The sequence below is a fragment of the Sorex fumeus genome, unplaced genomic scaffold (assembly GCF_029834395.1).
Source record: "Sorex fumeus unplaced genomic scaffold, SorFum_2.1 ptg000037l, whole genome shotgun sequence".
NCBI classification, from domain to species: domain Eukaryota; kingdom Metazoa; phylum Chordata; class Mammalia; order Eulipotyphla; family Soricidae; genus Sorex; species Sorex fumeus.
Genome location: NW_026606094.1, coordinates 901301 through 918072, shown reverse-complemented (window position 1 = coordinate 918072; position 16772 = coordinate 901301). Strand labels below are relative to the sequence as shown.

Below are 16772 nucleotides of genomic sequence, written 5' to 3'. Positions count from 1 at the left end.
GTGTGTGTTTTGTAGTAGAGATGAAATTATAGGAAATGACATGGTTCTCACAGTCTTATAGTAATTGACCAAACCAATCAGAAGCATGTCTTTCTTCTTTGGGTGTGGGGAGAGGCACACCCAGTCATGCTCAGGGACCACACCCAGCGGTGCTCAACAGACCCTGATGCAAACAAAGGAGATTCAGTATGGCTACAGGGTTCAGTATGGCTACAACCACATGCCAGGCAAGTGTCCCCTAAAACTTTCTTACCAGCTATTCTGGCTTCTCAGAGGCCCCAATCCTCTAAGTATAGCAAGTCTGCTTGGGCAGGTTCTGGTGAAGTGTTCGGGCTGTTTGCTTCTTAATTAGCCAGAATTTTCATTTCAAAAACATTGAGGAAACCAATGACATGTTGTATATTTTTTAAGTTATCGTTATTGTATATACAAGAAAAAAACCCAAAATCTAAGGCACAGCAAGAGTACAAGAGTCACTCCACTTCTGCTCAGCACCTTGGGGGACAGTGGCTTCCTGTCTAAATGAGACAGTGCCATCTGTCCCCTTGCCTCTAAACGGAAACATAACTCTGAACATTCTGTAACTTTTTGTTCACATGCTTAACGGAGCTGGCAGGACAGAGATCCTCCATGTGGATGTCTTGGAAAAGATTTCTTCGCCAAGAGAAACAGATGTTTTACCCAGAAAGGCTCTACGGCATAATAGCTCAGACTGAGGGTACTGGACCCAACTGGGTAAGTTATGCCAGCTGGTCTCTGCCTCTTATTAGCTCTGTGATAGGCAACAATTTACTTCATCTCTGTGCTTCAGACTCCCCATCTGTTGCATGGGAATGATACTATCTACCTGCCAGAGCTATAAGGATTAAATGAGTCCACATGTTTGAGATGCATGGGCTAACACTTGTTCAATGCAAGTGGTCAGTAATTGCTGATTTAGTGACAGTCCTGTGGGGAGGGCACTTATTTTGCATGTGACTGACCTGGGTTCAGTCCTTAGGACCCAAATTGTCCCCCAAGCACTGCCAGGAGTAATCCCTGAATATAGAGTCCTGAGCACTTCTGGGTGAGGCTCAAAAACAAAACACAAAAACTGATTATTCATTTTTCACCTCATTTCCTTCCCTAGTAGAGGTTCTCCATGGCAGAGCCTGGCAAGCTCCCCGTGGCATATTCGATATGCCAAAAACAGTAACAATAACGGGGTCTCATTTCCCTGACCTTGAAAGAGCCTCCAAAACAGCGAAGGATGCCTAAGGAGAGGCTGCTAAAATCTCAGGGCTGGAACGAATGGAGATGTTACTGGCGCCCGCTCGAGCAAATTGATGAGCAAGGGGATGACAGTGATACAGTAGAGGTTCTCACAAGAACAGAGAGGCCAACACATGCTAGGGGAAAAGGGAGCTCAGATAGAGAAGGGGGCACCAAATAAAGGGTGTTGGGAGGATCCTCCCAGGATGGGAGAAGCATGCTGAAAGTAGACTATAGACCAAACATGATTGTCACCCATTGCCTCTTTTGCAGACCACAACACCCAAAAGGAGAGAGAGAACAAAAGGGAATGCCCTGCCACAGAGGCAGGGTGGAATGGGGGGGATGGAGGATGAGAGGGATACTGGGATCCGTGGTGGTGGGAAATAGGCACTGGTGGAGGGATGGGTATTTGAACATTGTATAATTGAAACCCAAAATTTGTAAGTCTTCAACTGTACCTCATGATGTCTCACTAATAAAAAAAGAAAAAAGAAAAGAACAGAGAGGCCAGGGATGTGGCTCAATGGTAGAACACACCTTGAATGTATGAGATTCTGGATTTGATCTCCAGAACTCAATAAAGAACTCCCAAAATAATAAAAAATAAATAAATAAAGGGTCAGAGACATAGCTTAGAGGACTGAGTACAGGGCTGGAGAGCTAGCAAAGGAGGTAAGGTATTTGCCTTGCATATGACTATGCCAACTGTAGACCTGGTTAAACTACCCAGGCAGTCACATGTAGCCCAACCCCATCGCCCCATTTCTCCCCAACCCCAAACACAGGGACTGGGGACTTGCTTCACATGCGAGAGCCTCAAGTTTGATCCCTGGCACTGCATGGTCCCCCAAGCACCAGCAGGAGTGATCCTCAGCCACTGATCCAGGAGTAGCCCCCAGTGCTGATGGGTGAGACCCAAAAACCAATAAAACAAAATTAAATAAAGAAAAGAAGAAATTGCATTTGAATCCTCTAGCTCAAGGCTCAGCAAATTATATCGCCCATGGACCAAAACTGGCCCATCAGCAATTCCTGTGGTGGTGCTTGGGACCAGGGTTGCTGAGGATGGAACCCAGAGCCTCATACATGCGAGTCAGGTGCCACTGAGCTACATCCCTGGCCCCACTGACAGTCTGAGCTCAGTTAAGTTTCTGCATTCTCTTATTTGGAAGGGAGGATCCCAAACAGCACTCAGGAGATGACATCCCAGCAATACTAAGCCAACCAGGCCAGATGGCTCAATGTTCAGGTTGGCAACGTGGTGCTGCTGAGGTCCAGCAGTGCTGGGGACCGCCAGCACCCCCCAGTGGTATTGGAGAGCCAGTGTTGCTGTGCGTATCAGGCATTCGCCCCTGACCACTGGGGCTCTCTCTCCAGTCCCTATACTCTTAAATGACTGGGAAAATCCCCAGGAGCAGCCTGGGCTTGTGGTTCAAGGGGTAGAACACCTGCCTTGCAGGCATGCGGCTACACATTCAATCCCAAACCCCAGCATTGCCCCATATGCCAAGTGAGGTCTAGGGGCACTGCCACGTGATCCCAAGCACACAACAACAAAGTGTGTGTGTGTGTGTGTGTGTGAGAGAGAGAGAGAGAGAGAGAGAGAGAGAGAGAGAGAGAGAGAGAGAGCGAAAGCAAGAGAGAGGAGAAAGAGATCTCCAGTGTATCACCACTATGCGTGAGTACTGTCACTAAAGTATGTAACCCCTGATGAGAAGCACCACCAAGTGTGTGTCACACCTGCCTTCCACATCATCTTGATGATGACAAAGGGAAAGGGAGAAAATCCCCAGGAGAAAAATACTCTTAGAATTCTGCAAAGTTTGTATTTCGATTGCCATAGCAGTTTTGTTAGAAAAAAGCCATGCTCATTTGGCTGTTTAGTATAAAAATGCTATTGTCGGGCCAGAGAGATAATACAGTGCCTTACTTGTAGGGGGCTGACCGGGTTTGATCCCTGGAACCCTGTATAGTCTCCCTAACCTTGCTAGGAGTGCAAGAGTGCAGAGCCAGGAATAAGCCCTGAGCATGACTGGGTATGCACCCCTCACCCCCCCAAAAAAAAGTCCAAAAGATGCTATCGTTCTATGTCATCAGAATAGTAGGAAAAGAAGACAAAGGCCTGCCTGCAAAGCCCAAAGTATATTTGCCATTTTCTCTCCCTTGTTCTAGATCCATTTCCCTTTCTGAGTCTTCCCTAGTCACTCCTAGGCACCAAGTTTTATTGCGAGGACCCTTGTGATAGACCAGAGGAAATTACTTACAAAGAGCATTATTTCTTCCATAGTGTCCTTTTCAATAGCAGGAGCGATAATGGATGGGGTGAACACAGGGCCATCCTGTTGAACTTAGTGACATAAAGAAAAAAAGAGAAAAAGAAGGTGGCTCCAACCGCCAGAGTAGAAAGGAGAAGAATTTTTATGTGTAACTTCTAAGAAAGATAGTGATAGAATATTCTGAGTTTGTATATTTTAAGAATGCTTGCTTCCATTCTGGTAATGCTCAGTATTTTTTTTTTCAAAGAACATCACAGTTAGTGTTGCTATTTATAAAAAAAAGACATAAAGATATGTAGTCCTAAGTGTAAAATTAGTGCTATTCTGATGAGTTTGAATAGTTCCATACATTTTACATCATCTTCAAGTTTATTTAGGAAGACTTATTCAGTTCTTGCAGAAAAACATGCCTTATCTGGGGGAAGAGGAGACGGCACACTTGCTGGTGCTCAGGGCTTACCTCTGGGTCTATTCTGGCAGGAATCAGGGAACCATGTGGGGTGCCAGGGATCGAACCTAGGTCAGCTGTCTGTGAAGCAAATGCCCTACCTGCTGTACTATCTCTCCAACCCCAAAACTTACCTATCTTGTTATAAGTATTTATTTGGGGGGATGGGCCATGCGTGTGTTCAGGGCTTACTCCTGGCTCTGTGCAGGGATCACTCTCGGAGGTGCCCAGAGGAACAAATGTGATGCTGGGGATTGAACCTGGGTCAGTCACATGTAAGGCAAGTGCCTTACCCACTATAGAGCTCTTCGATCCTTAGGTTATAAATATTAAGTGATCTTGTTTGTTTTGTAGGGACCCAGCAGTATTCAGGGTCTTGGGGAAACAGCAGGGGTCTTCTATATGCAAAGTCTGTGCTCACCCTGTTGAGATATTTCTCCTTGGCTCCAAAGTGATTCAGGGAAAGGGGGAACACAGCCAGCAGTGCTCAGGGCTTACTCCTGGCTCTGTGCTGAGGGTTCACTCCTGGAGGGGCTCAGAGCACCATATGTGGTACCAGGGATTGAACCCTGATCAGCTGCTTGGAAGGCAAGCACTTTACCTGCAGTACTTTACCTGTTTCAGTCTCCCAAATGATTTTTTTTTCTTTTTGGGTCACAGCCGGCGGTGCACAGGGGTTACTCCTGCCTCTGCACTCAGGAATTACTCCTGGCGGCGCTCAGGGGACCTTATGGGATGCTGGGAATCGAACCCGGGATCGTCCACGTGCAAGGCAAACGCCCTACCCACTGTGCCATCACTCCAGCCCCTCCCATATGATTCTTATATTGGACCAATAGTACCCCTTGCAGGCCCCATCCTGTGCTCCCACGCCACCTACCCCCATGCATAAGTCTCCCTTTGAGGCAGCAGGATTGTCACTCAGCAACTTAGGCAATGCAAGGCTCTTAAACACTTGGAACAAAGTCAGCCTGCAGGAGCCAAAGGAAGTAAAAGTCAACTGGGAGTGGAAGCTGGCCCAGCCCAGGTACTGGGGCATGAGAGGACAGAAAGTGCAGCAGAGAGTTGGAGAATTTGCCTCATCACAGATTCAGGCACAATAAAAACTACCAGACAAGAAGTATCTGGGGCCAGGTTTGCTTGGTTAGTAAAGGGTGAAGGGCTAAGGAAAACCTAGGCAAACCTGATGCATAAAAATACGTAATCACAGGGGCTGGAGCAATAGCACAGTGGGTAGGGCCTTTGCCTTACACGTGGTCGACCCGGGTTCGATTCCCAGCATCCCATATGGCCCCCTGAGCACTGCCAGGGGTAATTCCTGAGTGCAGAGCCAGGAGTAACCCCTGTGCAATGCCGGGTATGACCCAAAAAGCAAAAAACAAAACAAAACAAAACTGTAATCTCAGGGGCTGGAGTGATAGTACAGCGGGTAGGGCGTTTGCCTTGTGCTCAGCCGATGCAGGTTCAATTCCCAGCATCCCATATGGTCCCCTGAGCACCGCCAGGAGTAGTGCCTGGGTGCAGAGCCAGGAGTAACCCCTGTGCATCGCCAGGTGTGACCCAAGAAGGAAAAAAAAAAAACCAGAATCACAAAAGTGTAATTGTATCTCATGGTGTTTAATTAAAAATTTTTTTAAATAAATAAAATGATCGAAACTAAAATTTAAAAAAATGTTCCTTTAGGGGTCTGAGTGACTGTACAATTGGTAAGGCACTTGCCTTGCACCGCTAGGTGCGATCCCTGAGCGCAGCCAGGAGTAAGCCCAGAGCAACGTGAAGTTTGGCCCCAAAACCAAACAAAACCTGCCCTTTGGAAGCCTGCATCGCTCTAAAGGAGGCACACACAGACCCGGTTCCTCTGCAGTACAGCCTTTCCGGGATCCCTCCCCGTCCCCACTTCCACAGTGCCTGCAGCCGCCGGGTTCCTGCTCTGTCCTGTCCTGCCCCTAATCTTTGGATCCTTGACCTCTCCTTAGCAAATGTTTTTGATGTCACCTTCTCAGAGCCGGTGGGTTGCACGCTGCAAGCGTGAGGCCCTGGGTTCTAGCTCTAAATTAGAACTTAAAAAAATTAAGAGGCCAGCATGATAGTATTGCTGGTAGGGCACGTGCCTAACATGCCACTGGCCTGGGTTCAATCCTCAGCATCCCATACGGTCCTCTGAGCCTAGCAGGAGTGATCCCTGAGCAATCTGGAGTCAGCCCTGAGCATTGCTGGGTGTGGTCCCAAAACAAAAACAAGAACAAAAAAAATTTTTTTAACAAGTCATCTCCTTAGGATGATCATCCCTGTTCCCACAAGAGCCACCAGGAGCCACATCTATGTGGTGGGGCTGCCAGGGGCGTTCCCAGCGGTGGTACTCAGGGTTGCTCCTGGCGCGGGGTCCCCGGATCACCTCATTGCACCAATCATTTTTGGTATCTTGCCGCCGTTCACATCTCCCTCACCCCATGATAACGTGAACTTTGTTTCACTCTGGATTGAATTCCCAGAACTGAGTGCTGTTCCCTACAACTGAGTATCAGGCACAGGTAGGAGTTATAAGAATTGTTCTAGGGGCGGGAGCCATAGGAGAGTGGGTAGGGCGTTTGCCTTGCACGTGGCCCACCAGGGTTCCATCCCTAGCATCTCATATGATCCAAGCACCGCCATGAATAATTCCTGAGTGCAGAGCCAGGAGTAACCCCTGAGCATCGCTGGGTGTGACGCCCCCCAAAAAATTGTTCTAAATCAGAAGTGTGGTTATGCTTGGATATGCGTGAACCCCTGTGTCTGATCCCCAGCACCGCATGGCCCCAGCATTGGCCAGGTGTGGCCCCGTGAAAGAAGTAGGAGTGGGGGGAGAGAGAGGGAGAAAGAGAGAGGGAGGAGAGGAAGAGGATGGGAGGGGAAGGGAGGAGAAATGAGTTGATTCCGCATCCCAGGCAGGAGGGTGCTGCCAGACTGAGCTGGAAGTCAGGAAACTGCTACAGTACTCCCTTGCTTTCTTGCCTAATTCCACCGCCGTGGGGAAAATGATTTTTTTCTCAGATCCTTAAAAACATTTTCCAAGGTCCCTCTGTCCTCTGCCTTATCATTTTTCACGGGGCACTGCTTTCAAGACCAGCCTTGGGAGCGGCCGTGGCAGGTACGCGCCCGGGGTGGGGGCGGCCCTCCAAGGTCAGCCCCGCCCCGGTTCGCCCCGGCCCGCCCCGACCTCGCGTGCACCCGACGCCGGAGCCGGGAGCAGCGAGCAGGGACCCGGGTTGCGGACGCCTGGGAGCCGCGCTCACCGGGCGCCACGCGCAATGGCCCAGCCGGGACGGCGCGGCGGCCCGCCGACGGCGAAAGACGCGCCGGGGCAAGCGGAGGCGGCCGGCGGGACGCGCGCGGGTCCCACCCGGCTGGGCCCAACAGCCGGCCGGCCGCGTCCCGTATCCCGGCAACAGGTACGCAGCGCGGGCCCCGCCCCCGTTTGTGCGCGCGGCCGGGGGGGCGGCGGGGGCGGCGCTGCCCGGAGCCCGGGAGGGACATTCCGCTGCGCTCCTCTGCGCTGGGCGCCGCTCGGTGATGGGGCGCCCCGGGCGCTGGCCCACTCTCGCCGCTGGGAACCCACGCCGCGCTGCCCCGCTCCGCTGAGAAGGGGATCACCATGGTAATACGCACAGACATCCAGACATACGTATTGATACACGACTGCGTTCCCGGGGAGCGCTCAGGGTCCCCGCGCGGGGCTGCCGCGCCGTCCGTCCGCGCGCTCCTGTTTTAATCTGCCCCTGGGAGTGGTGGTCGGGCGTCTGTCTCCACGCATGGGGGGTAAATGTGAGGGGCCAGAGGGGCCTCGCCGGGTGCAGCCCTCTCCCCCGCAGAGTAATTGGTTGAGGTGAGTTCCTTCGATCCTGCGGAGCTCTGCAGACCTCCGAAGTGGTCTGTGTGGGAAGTTCACGAGAAGCTGGAAGGGGGGGGGGGGGTGCAACCCCGGGGGGCGGCGCCAGCCTCTGCCGTCAGTTTCCCTGGGTCCTGGGCGGGTGGTCGTTTGTGGCTTGAAGAAGGCGGGTTCCCTGGCGCCCCTGGATGGGGCTCGACTTAAGAGTGACTATTGCCCCTCACCTCCCCCGACCCCCCAGCTCACCCTAGCAGGCTCCGGAGGGAACCTTTTCAGCTGGGAATTCATGCTTTGGAAACCAGGCGGGTGCTCCACCCCGGGAAGTGCAGGAGAGGTAGTCCAGCAGGGTGGGCACTTGCCTTGCACGTGGCCCACCCGTGGCCAACACTCCGGGTACCCCATCTGGTCCCCCAGGCCCCAGCAGGAGTGATCCTGGAGTGCAGAGCCAGGAGTAAACTCCGAGTACCAAGATATCCCCCCTCCCCAACACACACACCCAAAACCCCAACTTACACCAGAACCTCTCCAAAACAAAACCACTTGCATGCCTGTACATCTCTGTTTCTCCATTAGCTTCCTTACAAGTTCAGAGTTCAAGGTCCGGTTCTTTTCCAACAGGTTCTCTGAACAGTTTCCAAAGGCAACTGTGGCTGCCCCAGCCTCTGGCGCTCAGGCATTCCCCTTATTCATCTCCTTTGTCCTTTCCTGCCACTCGGCTGACCCCAGAAAGGCTGTGACCTAGAAGCCCTCACCCTGAGCCCCAGGCACATTCAGGCTCTGAGCGGCACAAACCACATCCCCCTGGGAAAGGGGCCTGAGCACCCCCCCTAGTCCCCGCATGCCTCATCCACTCTCCAGAAAAAAACAGGCGCTGGCTGGAACCTGCCCCATCTCCAACGTGATTTACTCCCAGATCTGCCCAGCTCACAAGTGCCTGCGTATTTTTAAATATTTAAGTTCAAGTGGAGGTCTTGCATTTAAAAAATTATCAGGGTCCAGAGCATAGTACAGTGGGTTGGGTAGGACGTGTGCCCTGCCTCTTGCAGTTGACCCAGGTTTGGTCCCCAGCACCCCATATAGTCCACCCCCAAGCCTGCAGGAGTGATCCCCGAGCACAGAGCCAGGAGTAACCCCTGAGCATCTCTGGTTGTGGCCCCAAACAACGCAGCAATCAGAGAAGTACCCTCTGTGCTGCTCACTTGGGTGCTTTGCCTCCTTCGCCCTGGGAACCCTCATTCCTCACCCCCATTAGATTCTTTTGGTGATATGTCTTCCTCTCTTCATTGGAAAAGTGCTGAGGAAATACAAGTGAGTGGCAGGAGCTGAGAGCCAGCTCCAAGATCTGGGGCCCAGGCATTGCATATCATTGGCTGAGGTTTGAGCCCAAGCACTCCATGGTCTACCAAGAACCACCAGGAGTGGCCCAGCGCCCCCCTCAAAAGCTAATAAAATCATTTCAGGGGGTAGACATGGGCACAGCATAGAACCCTTGCCTTACCTGAGGTCCTGAGTTTTATCCTGGCACTACCAAAATGAAATAAAGCCATTGAAGCTGGTGGCTTGCCAATGCCTTGAATTAGAGTGAAACTCCTCAGTATCTAAGGCAGAGCTGCAGTCTGCGTCTCTTCCAGCCTCTGCTCTCCCCGGCTCTGGCACCTGCCCCCTTGCTCCCCAGCAGCTTTTGTTTTTGTTTGGGGGCTAAACCTGGCAGTGCTCAGGGGTCTCTCCTGGCTCTGCACTCAAGACTCACTTCTGGCAGTTCTCCAGGGACCATATGGGATGCCAGTGATCGAATCCAGGTGGGTTGTGTGTAAGGCAAGCATCCTACCCTCTGTACTATCTCTCCAGCCCTCCCCCCCATTCTTGATTCCAGTGGGCCTTGGCCCTGCCCTGCCCCGGCCCCATGTCATCATAATACCTTATGCCTCTGTGGGCTCTTCCAACAGCACAACTGAGTGAATGTGCTCACCCTTGCCCTCAGGAGGGCAGGCACAGGTCACTGCTCCATGCTAATACAGAGCCTAGTACAGGGCAGATATTGTGGGGGATCCTTGAATTTTGTTTGTTTTTCTTTTGAGGTCATACCCGGGGTTGACATATGCAAGGCAAGTAACCTACCCATTGTACTATTTCTCTGGCCCCTGGCCAGTCTTTCTAACTTGATCCATTGTAATAACTATGTGATATGTCACTGGTATGTAATAACTATGTGGTATGTCACTGTAGTTTTAATTTCATTTCCTACTGGGCCCGCAGCCAACCCTGTTTCCATCCCTGGCACCACATTGGATTTCCTGAGCACTGTAGATGTGAGCACTGTTGGGTGTGATTTCTATACTCTCCTTTTTTTTTTTTTTTGCTTTTTGGATCACACCTGGCGATGCACAGGGGTTACTCCTGGCTCTGCACTCAGGAGTTACTTCTGGCAGTGCTCAGGGGACCATATGGGATGTAGGGAATCGAACCCGGGTCAGCCATATGCAAGGCAAATGCCCTACCCGTAGTGCTATCTCTCCAGCTCCCTTCCTTTTTTTTTTTTTGAGTTTTTTATTTTTAACTCTTTTATTGGAGTACCAGGGTTTATAGTACTGTTGATCATACATTTCATACATACATCATTCCAAAACCACATCCACCATCACGCACTACTTTGCTTTTTTTATCCCACATATACTCTCCTTGTTTGTTGTTTTATTTGTTTGTTTGTTTTGAAGCCACACTCAACAATGCTCAGGGGTCACTCATGGCTATGCACTCAGAGTTCACTCCTGGTGGGCTCTAGGACCATATTGGATGCTGGAGTTCAAACCCAGGTCGGTCGTGTACAAGGCAAGTGCCCTACCCGCTCTTCTATCACTCCGCCCATTATATCTCCTATTTTTTCTTTTTTTTTTCTTTTTGGGTCACACTCGGCGATGCTTAGTGGTTACTCCTGGCTCTGAACTCAGAAATTACTCCTGGCGGTGCTCAGGGGACCATATGGGATGCTGGGAATTGAACCCGGGTCGGCCATATGCAAGGCAAACGCCCTACCCGCTGTGCTATCTCTAACTGCTATCACTGTTTAGTGGTATTAGAGGGCTGCTTCAGGTTCATGTTATATAATTGCTCCTAGCTGTATTCAGAGGGCCATACAGGGACAGTACTCAAACCCAGGACATCACATATGCAAATCAGATGCTCTTCTGCTAAAAGCTATAGCCCTCCTAGCCTCCTACCCAAGGAATCTTTGTCTAATCCAAAGTCTTAAATGTTCTCTACTCTGTCTTCTAGAAATTTTATAGTCTGGGGTTTTATACTTATGCTCATTTTGAGATAATATTTATAGATAATACAATTATTAATTGCGTTCTTACATACAAATGATGTCTGTTCTTCCAGCTCCACTCACTGAAAAACTTTCCTTGCTCCATTAAATTGCTGAGGTCCTTTGTTGAAAATTAGCTGTTCATATATGTGGGTCTATTCTAGGACTCTCTATTCTGTTCCGTTTATCTCTTTATCTTGATGCCAGTACCACACAATCTGGACACTGTCGCTTTATAATCATTCTTGAAACAGGGTCGGCAGCATTAGTTCCTCCGCTTTGTTATTTTTCAAAGTCCTTTGCATTTCCGTATGAATTTCAGAATCCTCTACCAAAAAAAAAGATGAGAACTTAGAATAAAAACGTCAAACTTCTAGCTTGTCTTTTGAATTTCCGTGCCAGTGTTAGAAACAGTTTGCCAGTTCCTACAAAAAGTTTAAAACTTTCAATACAATGTCAAAGTTTCATGGGAATTGTAGTTCTCTAGAAATGCAAAGACATTTTGGTGGCCAGCGAGAACTCAGTGGTTCATTCTCCAAGCAGGAGCCCAGCATGGTTCCTTGAGTGCCTCCAGGAGAGACCCCTGAGCGCACGCAGCCGGGTTAGGCCTAACATACCACTTGTGTGTTTCCCCCACCTCAAAATACAAAATCTTGTTCTAGTTATTCTAGGTAAATTTGATTGATGTGAAAAAGTAAAAAATCATAAAGGCCAGGGGGCTGGAGCAATAGCACAGCGGGTAGGGCGTTTGCCTTGCACGCAGCCAGCCCGGGTTCGATTCCCAACATCCCATATGGTCCCCCAAGCACTTCCAGGAGTAATTTTTGAGTGCAGAGCCAGGAGTGACCCCTGTGCATTGCCAGGTATGATCCAAAAAGAAAAAAAAAAACAATCATAAAGGCCAGACCTACAATCTTTGCGTTTATGTTGGTATATAGCTCACCTGACTGGAGCGATAGCACAGCGGGTAGGGTGTTTGCCTTGCATGTGGCTGACCCAGGTTTGATTCCTCTGTCCCTCTTGGAGAGCCCGGCAAGATACCGAGAGTATCCCGCCTTCACGGCACAGACTGCCAAGCTCCCGTGGCGTATTCAATATGCCAAAAACAGAAACAAGTCTCACAATGGAGATATTACAGGTGCCTGCTTGAGCAAATCGTTGAACAACAGGAGGACAGTGGTACAGGACAGTATATAGTTCACCAAAACGCACCCCAAAGAGATATTGTATGGGCACATAATGCAGTTATCTGGAGGAATGTTTCATGTAATTACTTTCATTTTTATTCCCTGAGAAAAAGCAGGAGGCCATTGTGTGGCCTGGTTCTTCTCATTATCATTTCTGAGTTTTGTGTATAGGAATGGACTCCACTTCCCTGAATAAAACATTTATTTTGGGGTGTTTCTGGACATAGCCGCCCAGTGTCTCTGGTTGTTGAACTGGGGATGTTTTTAAAATGAAATGCAATGATTTATTTTAAACAAATATTTGACCCTTGCAGGCATCCTTGATAACTGACATATTTTTTTCCTTTGCCTGGAAGCCATAAGTTCTAAATGGATACATTTTGGTCTTTTCTGGGTGGGTAAGTAGGTCAGAGAGCACTGGGGATGTCAGTTTAGCTTTGTGCAGTTTAAACAGAGTTTCAGAGTGAGTTCATTCCCAGGTGAGGAGAGTGCCTCTTCTTATTTGAGGGGCACTCCTGGCAAGGGTGTGGGGGGGACACTGTGAGACCACTGAACCCCTTTGCCTTTCTTTGATTTTTTGGATCTGGGGCCACCCAAGCAGTAGCCTTGGAGGTGCTGGGAAGTTTAGGACAGGAATGCATTGCTAAGGATTAGCAGTGACAACTGTGATGGGAGAGAGCTCAGGCAGAGTTCCCTGTTCAATCCTGGCCTAGTGACCCACCCCATGTCCAGCACTGAGTGGGGCTGGATTGGCACCCACAAACCCCACACACAGCCCAGGACCATAAAAAAAAAATTTTTTTTTTGATGGCAGTTTTCTTCAATACGTTTAAAAATTTGTTTCTGGCTCTCCGAGAGGGACAGAGGAATTGAACCTGGGTCGGCTGCATGCAAGGCAAGCACCCTACCCACTGTGCTATTGCTCCAGCCCTGAAATTCAATCATGAATAACTCTGTAATTCACAGTGACTCAATATTTAAAAAAAAATAATAATAAATAAAAAGTTGTTTCTGTAATCTTTAGAGAAGATTACAATGCTGGTAGTAATCGTTTATCAAATGCTTCAGGGCCCAGGGTTCAATCTCTGGCACCACATGGTTCCCAAAGTGACCCCTGAGCACCGAGCAGGGAGTAGCCCAAGGTACCACTTAGGTGTAGCCAAAAAATACAAGCCTTTTGTGTCAGATCACAGATCACAGATCATCCTGTTATTCGTCAATTGCCTCGAGCAGACCCCAGTAACGTCTCCTTCATCCTGACCCTGAGGTTATATTCAAGGCTCTTTAGGAGAATGAGACCCATCGTTGTTACTGGTATTTGGCATATTGGGTACTCCACGGGGAGTTTGCCAGACTCTGCCATGTGGGCAGGCTACATTCGGTAGTCTGCCAGTTTGTCAAAGTAGGAATGAGATGTCATAATAAGATGTCGCGCGGCTGCAAATGCGGCTGCGCGGTTCCGGGAGCTGGTTTTTATAGTCTCTGAGTCTTGGCCGTTGATGGGATTACACGGCGCCAGGGGGCCAGGTGGTGGGTGTGACCCCCGCCTACTGGGATTTGGAGGATCTGGGTGGAGGATGCTCGACTCCAATCCGAGTAGGCTTGGAGATCTCGGCCCCGGAACCCACGTGGCTTTGTCCCTCTGCCGGTACCTTCAGGTATGCAGAGAGTGGTCTCAGCATGGTGGTGGCCGGTCCTTTGTGTCAGACCCTGTGCTAAATGCCTTCGCGTCTGGCCTCAGCCCTCATGACCTCTTAACGAGGTAGATAGCACATAGCACTACTGTTTAACAAATGCCAAAATGTGTAAAAGGTGTATTGTGACTCATGCCCTGGTCTTCCTTTAATTTGTGAATACTCCCAAATCTGCACAAAAATAGAATTGTAAAATGAATTCCTATATATTCATTCCTCAGATTTGGATGTTATCAATTTTTTGTCACACGGGCTTCATCCTCCTTTGGTGGAACAAGGAGGAAGGTGGATCGGGGTGGCAGGACACTGTATCATTTCAATGCAGGACTCAGGAGGACTGATTTTATTCCTGTCAACGTGTTAGTGTGCATTTCTAGAACGTTTGGTAATTTTCCTGACCTCAATATCATTGTCAGACCCCAATAAAATAATTCCTTGTTATTGCCCAATTTCCCCTACATCCCCTCCTCCTCCAAAGTCGTTTGTTCACATCTGAATGCAAACAAGGCCCCCACACTCGCTTTCCATTGTGTTTCCTTAGTCTGAGAAGTAATGGGAGTATGTTCAAGTAAATTGCATCTGACTGCCCACTCCATGCGAGTTTCTGTGGTGGTTTTGATTTTTATTTCCCTCCTTCCAGGAATTTTTCCCCCCTTAAATTAATTTTTTTAATGCATTTATTTATTTAGGTCTTGAGGCCACACCTGGCGATGCTAAGGGTTTACTCCTGGCAGTGCTCAGGGGACCACAGGGGATGCCTGGGATGAACCGGGGTGGACCGAATGCAAGGCAAACGCCCCCACCCACTGTACTGTTGCTCCAGCTCCTCTCCCATACATTGAATAGGAAACGTTGCGGCATCCTAAACTGCTCACCAACGGTTGCCATGTATGTTCAGGATTGGGTTGCGGAGATGTGATGGATATGTTGCAAGAGAACTTTAGATCAAAGCTCCGGAAACTAACTTTTTGCCGCCCCCTCCCCCCATTCCCTCTCCCTCCCGCCCGCCCCCCCCCCCTTTCTGTGTTCTTATCTCTGCAAGCCCGGGAAAGGGAAGCGAGCCAAACGCAAGGGTCGCGCAAAGAAGCAGAAGAAGGCCGAAGTGGACATCCTCAGCCCCGCGGCCATGCTGAACCTGCACTACATCGCCCACAACGCCGCGCACTGCCTGTTCCTGCGGGGCTTCCGCTGGCCGGGGGCCCCCAAGACCAAGAAAGGGAAAAAGGCCTAAAGCCGCAGCATCCCGAGCCGAGCCGGGTCTCTCTCCCGACCCAGAGCAGAACTCGGGGTGGGCGGTGGGGTAGGGGTGGGGGACGCCCAATTGGGGAGGCACGATATGACGATATGACGGTTGCGAGTCAAGGACCCTTGACCCTGGACCACCCGAGCAGCTGGCTGCGTGGGACCCGGCAAGGACAGCGCATGCGCGCACTGGGCCTCTGTGGCCGGACGCGCGCGGGGCCAGCCGCCTGGGTATTCAGACACCACGGGCCAGGCCAGTGGGTGATGCCGCTGACGGGGCCTGTCGGAACGATGCCGATTCCAGGGCAGCCGAGACGGCCTTGCTCCCCGGGGCAGTCGGAGTTTGCAGGAGTGTCTTCTGAGGGGACCACTTCTCGGCAAACCCCGGGGGAGTTTGCTTGTGGTCCTACCCGCTCCAGCACCGTTTGCTTGCCCCATCTCTTTCAGAAAAAAAGAAATAAATGTTTTTGTTTTCAGGCAATTCCTGCTGGGCAGCCGGAGTCGTGTTTGGTGCCAGAGGAGAACTAGCCGTGGGTGGGAGTGGGCTTCGATCCGTGGTCCTGACCACTAGTGCGGTGCAGGAAGAGGCGTACGAGGCAGTCTGTCTTTCACTTTTCTATTTTTTTTCTCCCAACCACTGTCTACAGCCTTTCTATTTTTATTTATTTATTTTTCTTTTTGGGTCACACCCGGCAATGCACAGGGATTACTCCTGGCTCATGCACTCAGGAATTACCCCTGGCGGTGTTCGGGGGACCATATGGGATGCTGGGAATCGAACCCGGGTGGGCCGCGTGCAAGGCAAACGCCCTACCCGCTGTGCTATCACTCCAGCCCCTCTCTTTTTATTTTATTTTATTTATTTATTTTTTTGCTGATGGAGAGCGGGTTAAGGGTTTGCCAGGTGGGCCCACTGGTCTTACACAGGGCATGCTGCTGTGTAAGAGAGAACTGTGTAAGAGTGTCAAGATCAAGTGTCTCCCGAACCCCATTCCTGCTCTCAGCAGGCATTTCTTTGTTTGAGCAGAGGCCACTGAGTCACCACCAGTGATGCTCCGCCAGCTGGCCTGTGGTTCAGTGCAGAAACCAGAAGATGCAGAACTACTCAGGCCCTGCAGGACTGGGGATACAGGCCCACACCTGGCAGTGCTCTGGGGACCTCCAGGGTTGCACCTGGTTATGCTCGGGATCAAGTGGTACCTGGAATCAAACACAGGCTGGATGCGTGCTAGGTGTGTGCCTTTGCCTCAAATGCTGAAGTATCGACCAGCCCCTGGGAACTTGCTTGCCTTTTTTTCTTTTTTAAATTTTCCTTTGTGGGGGATCATTCTTGGCAGTGCTCAGGACTTACTTCAGGCTCTGTGCTAAGGGATCATCACTCCAGGAGGGGTTCAGGCAACCATATGTGATTCTGGGGATCAAACCTAGGTCCTCTGCATGCAAAACACGTGTCCTACCTGTTGTATGATAGTCCTGCCCCCTGCAGGCTTAAGGGACCA

General features: G+C 50.3%; 1 protein-coding gene across 2 annotated transcripts; it reads left to right on the top strand.

Annotated features, from left to right (window-relative positions):
- The first annotated feature begins 543 nt into the window (after positions 1 to 543).
- Positions 544 to 15292, top strand: SMKR1 (small lysine rich protein 1). 2 transcript variants are annotated; one of them, XM_056118465.1, is made up of 2 exons: positions 544 to 735; positions 15074 to 15292. In XM_056118465.1, exons 1-2 carry the CDS (start codon positions 631 to 633, stop codon positions 15260 to 15262), a joined length of 294 nt encoding a protein of 97 aa, XP_055974440.1. In that variant the 5' UTR covers positions 544 to 630; the 3' UTR covers positions 15263 to 15292. The 2 variants fall into 2 exon arrangements, with proteins under 2 accessions (XP_055974440.1, XP_055974441.1); XM_056118466.1 differs by lacking the exon at positions 544 to 735 and adding an exon at positions 7485 to 7612.
- Positions 15293 to 16772: the final 1480 nt, after the last annotated feature.

Bases quoted from the DNA above. Each gene is read 5' to 3' on its own strand.
- SMKR1 (XM_056118465.1), top strand. From the start codon at position 631: ATGTGGATGTCTTGGAAAAGATTTCTTCGCCAAGAGAAACAGATGTTT. The intron at 736-15,073 runs GTAAGTTATGCC...TATCTCTGCAAG, and splicing joins AGGGTACTGGACCCAACTGG to CCCGGGAAAGGGAAGCGAGC.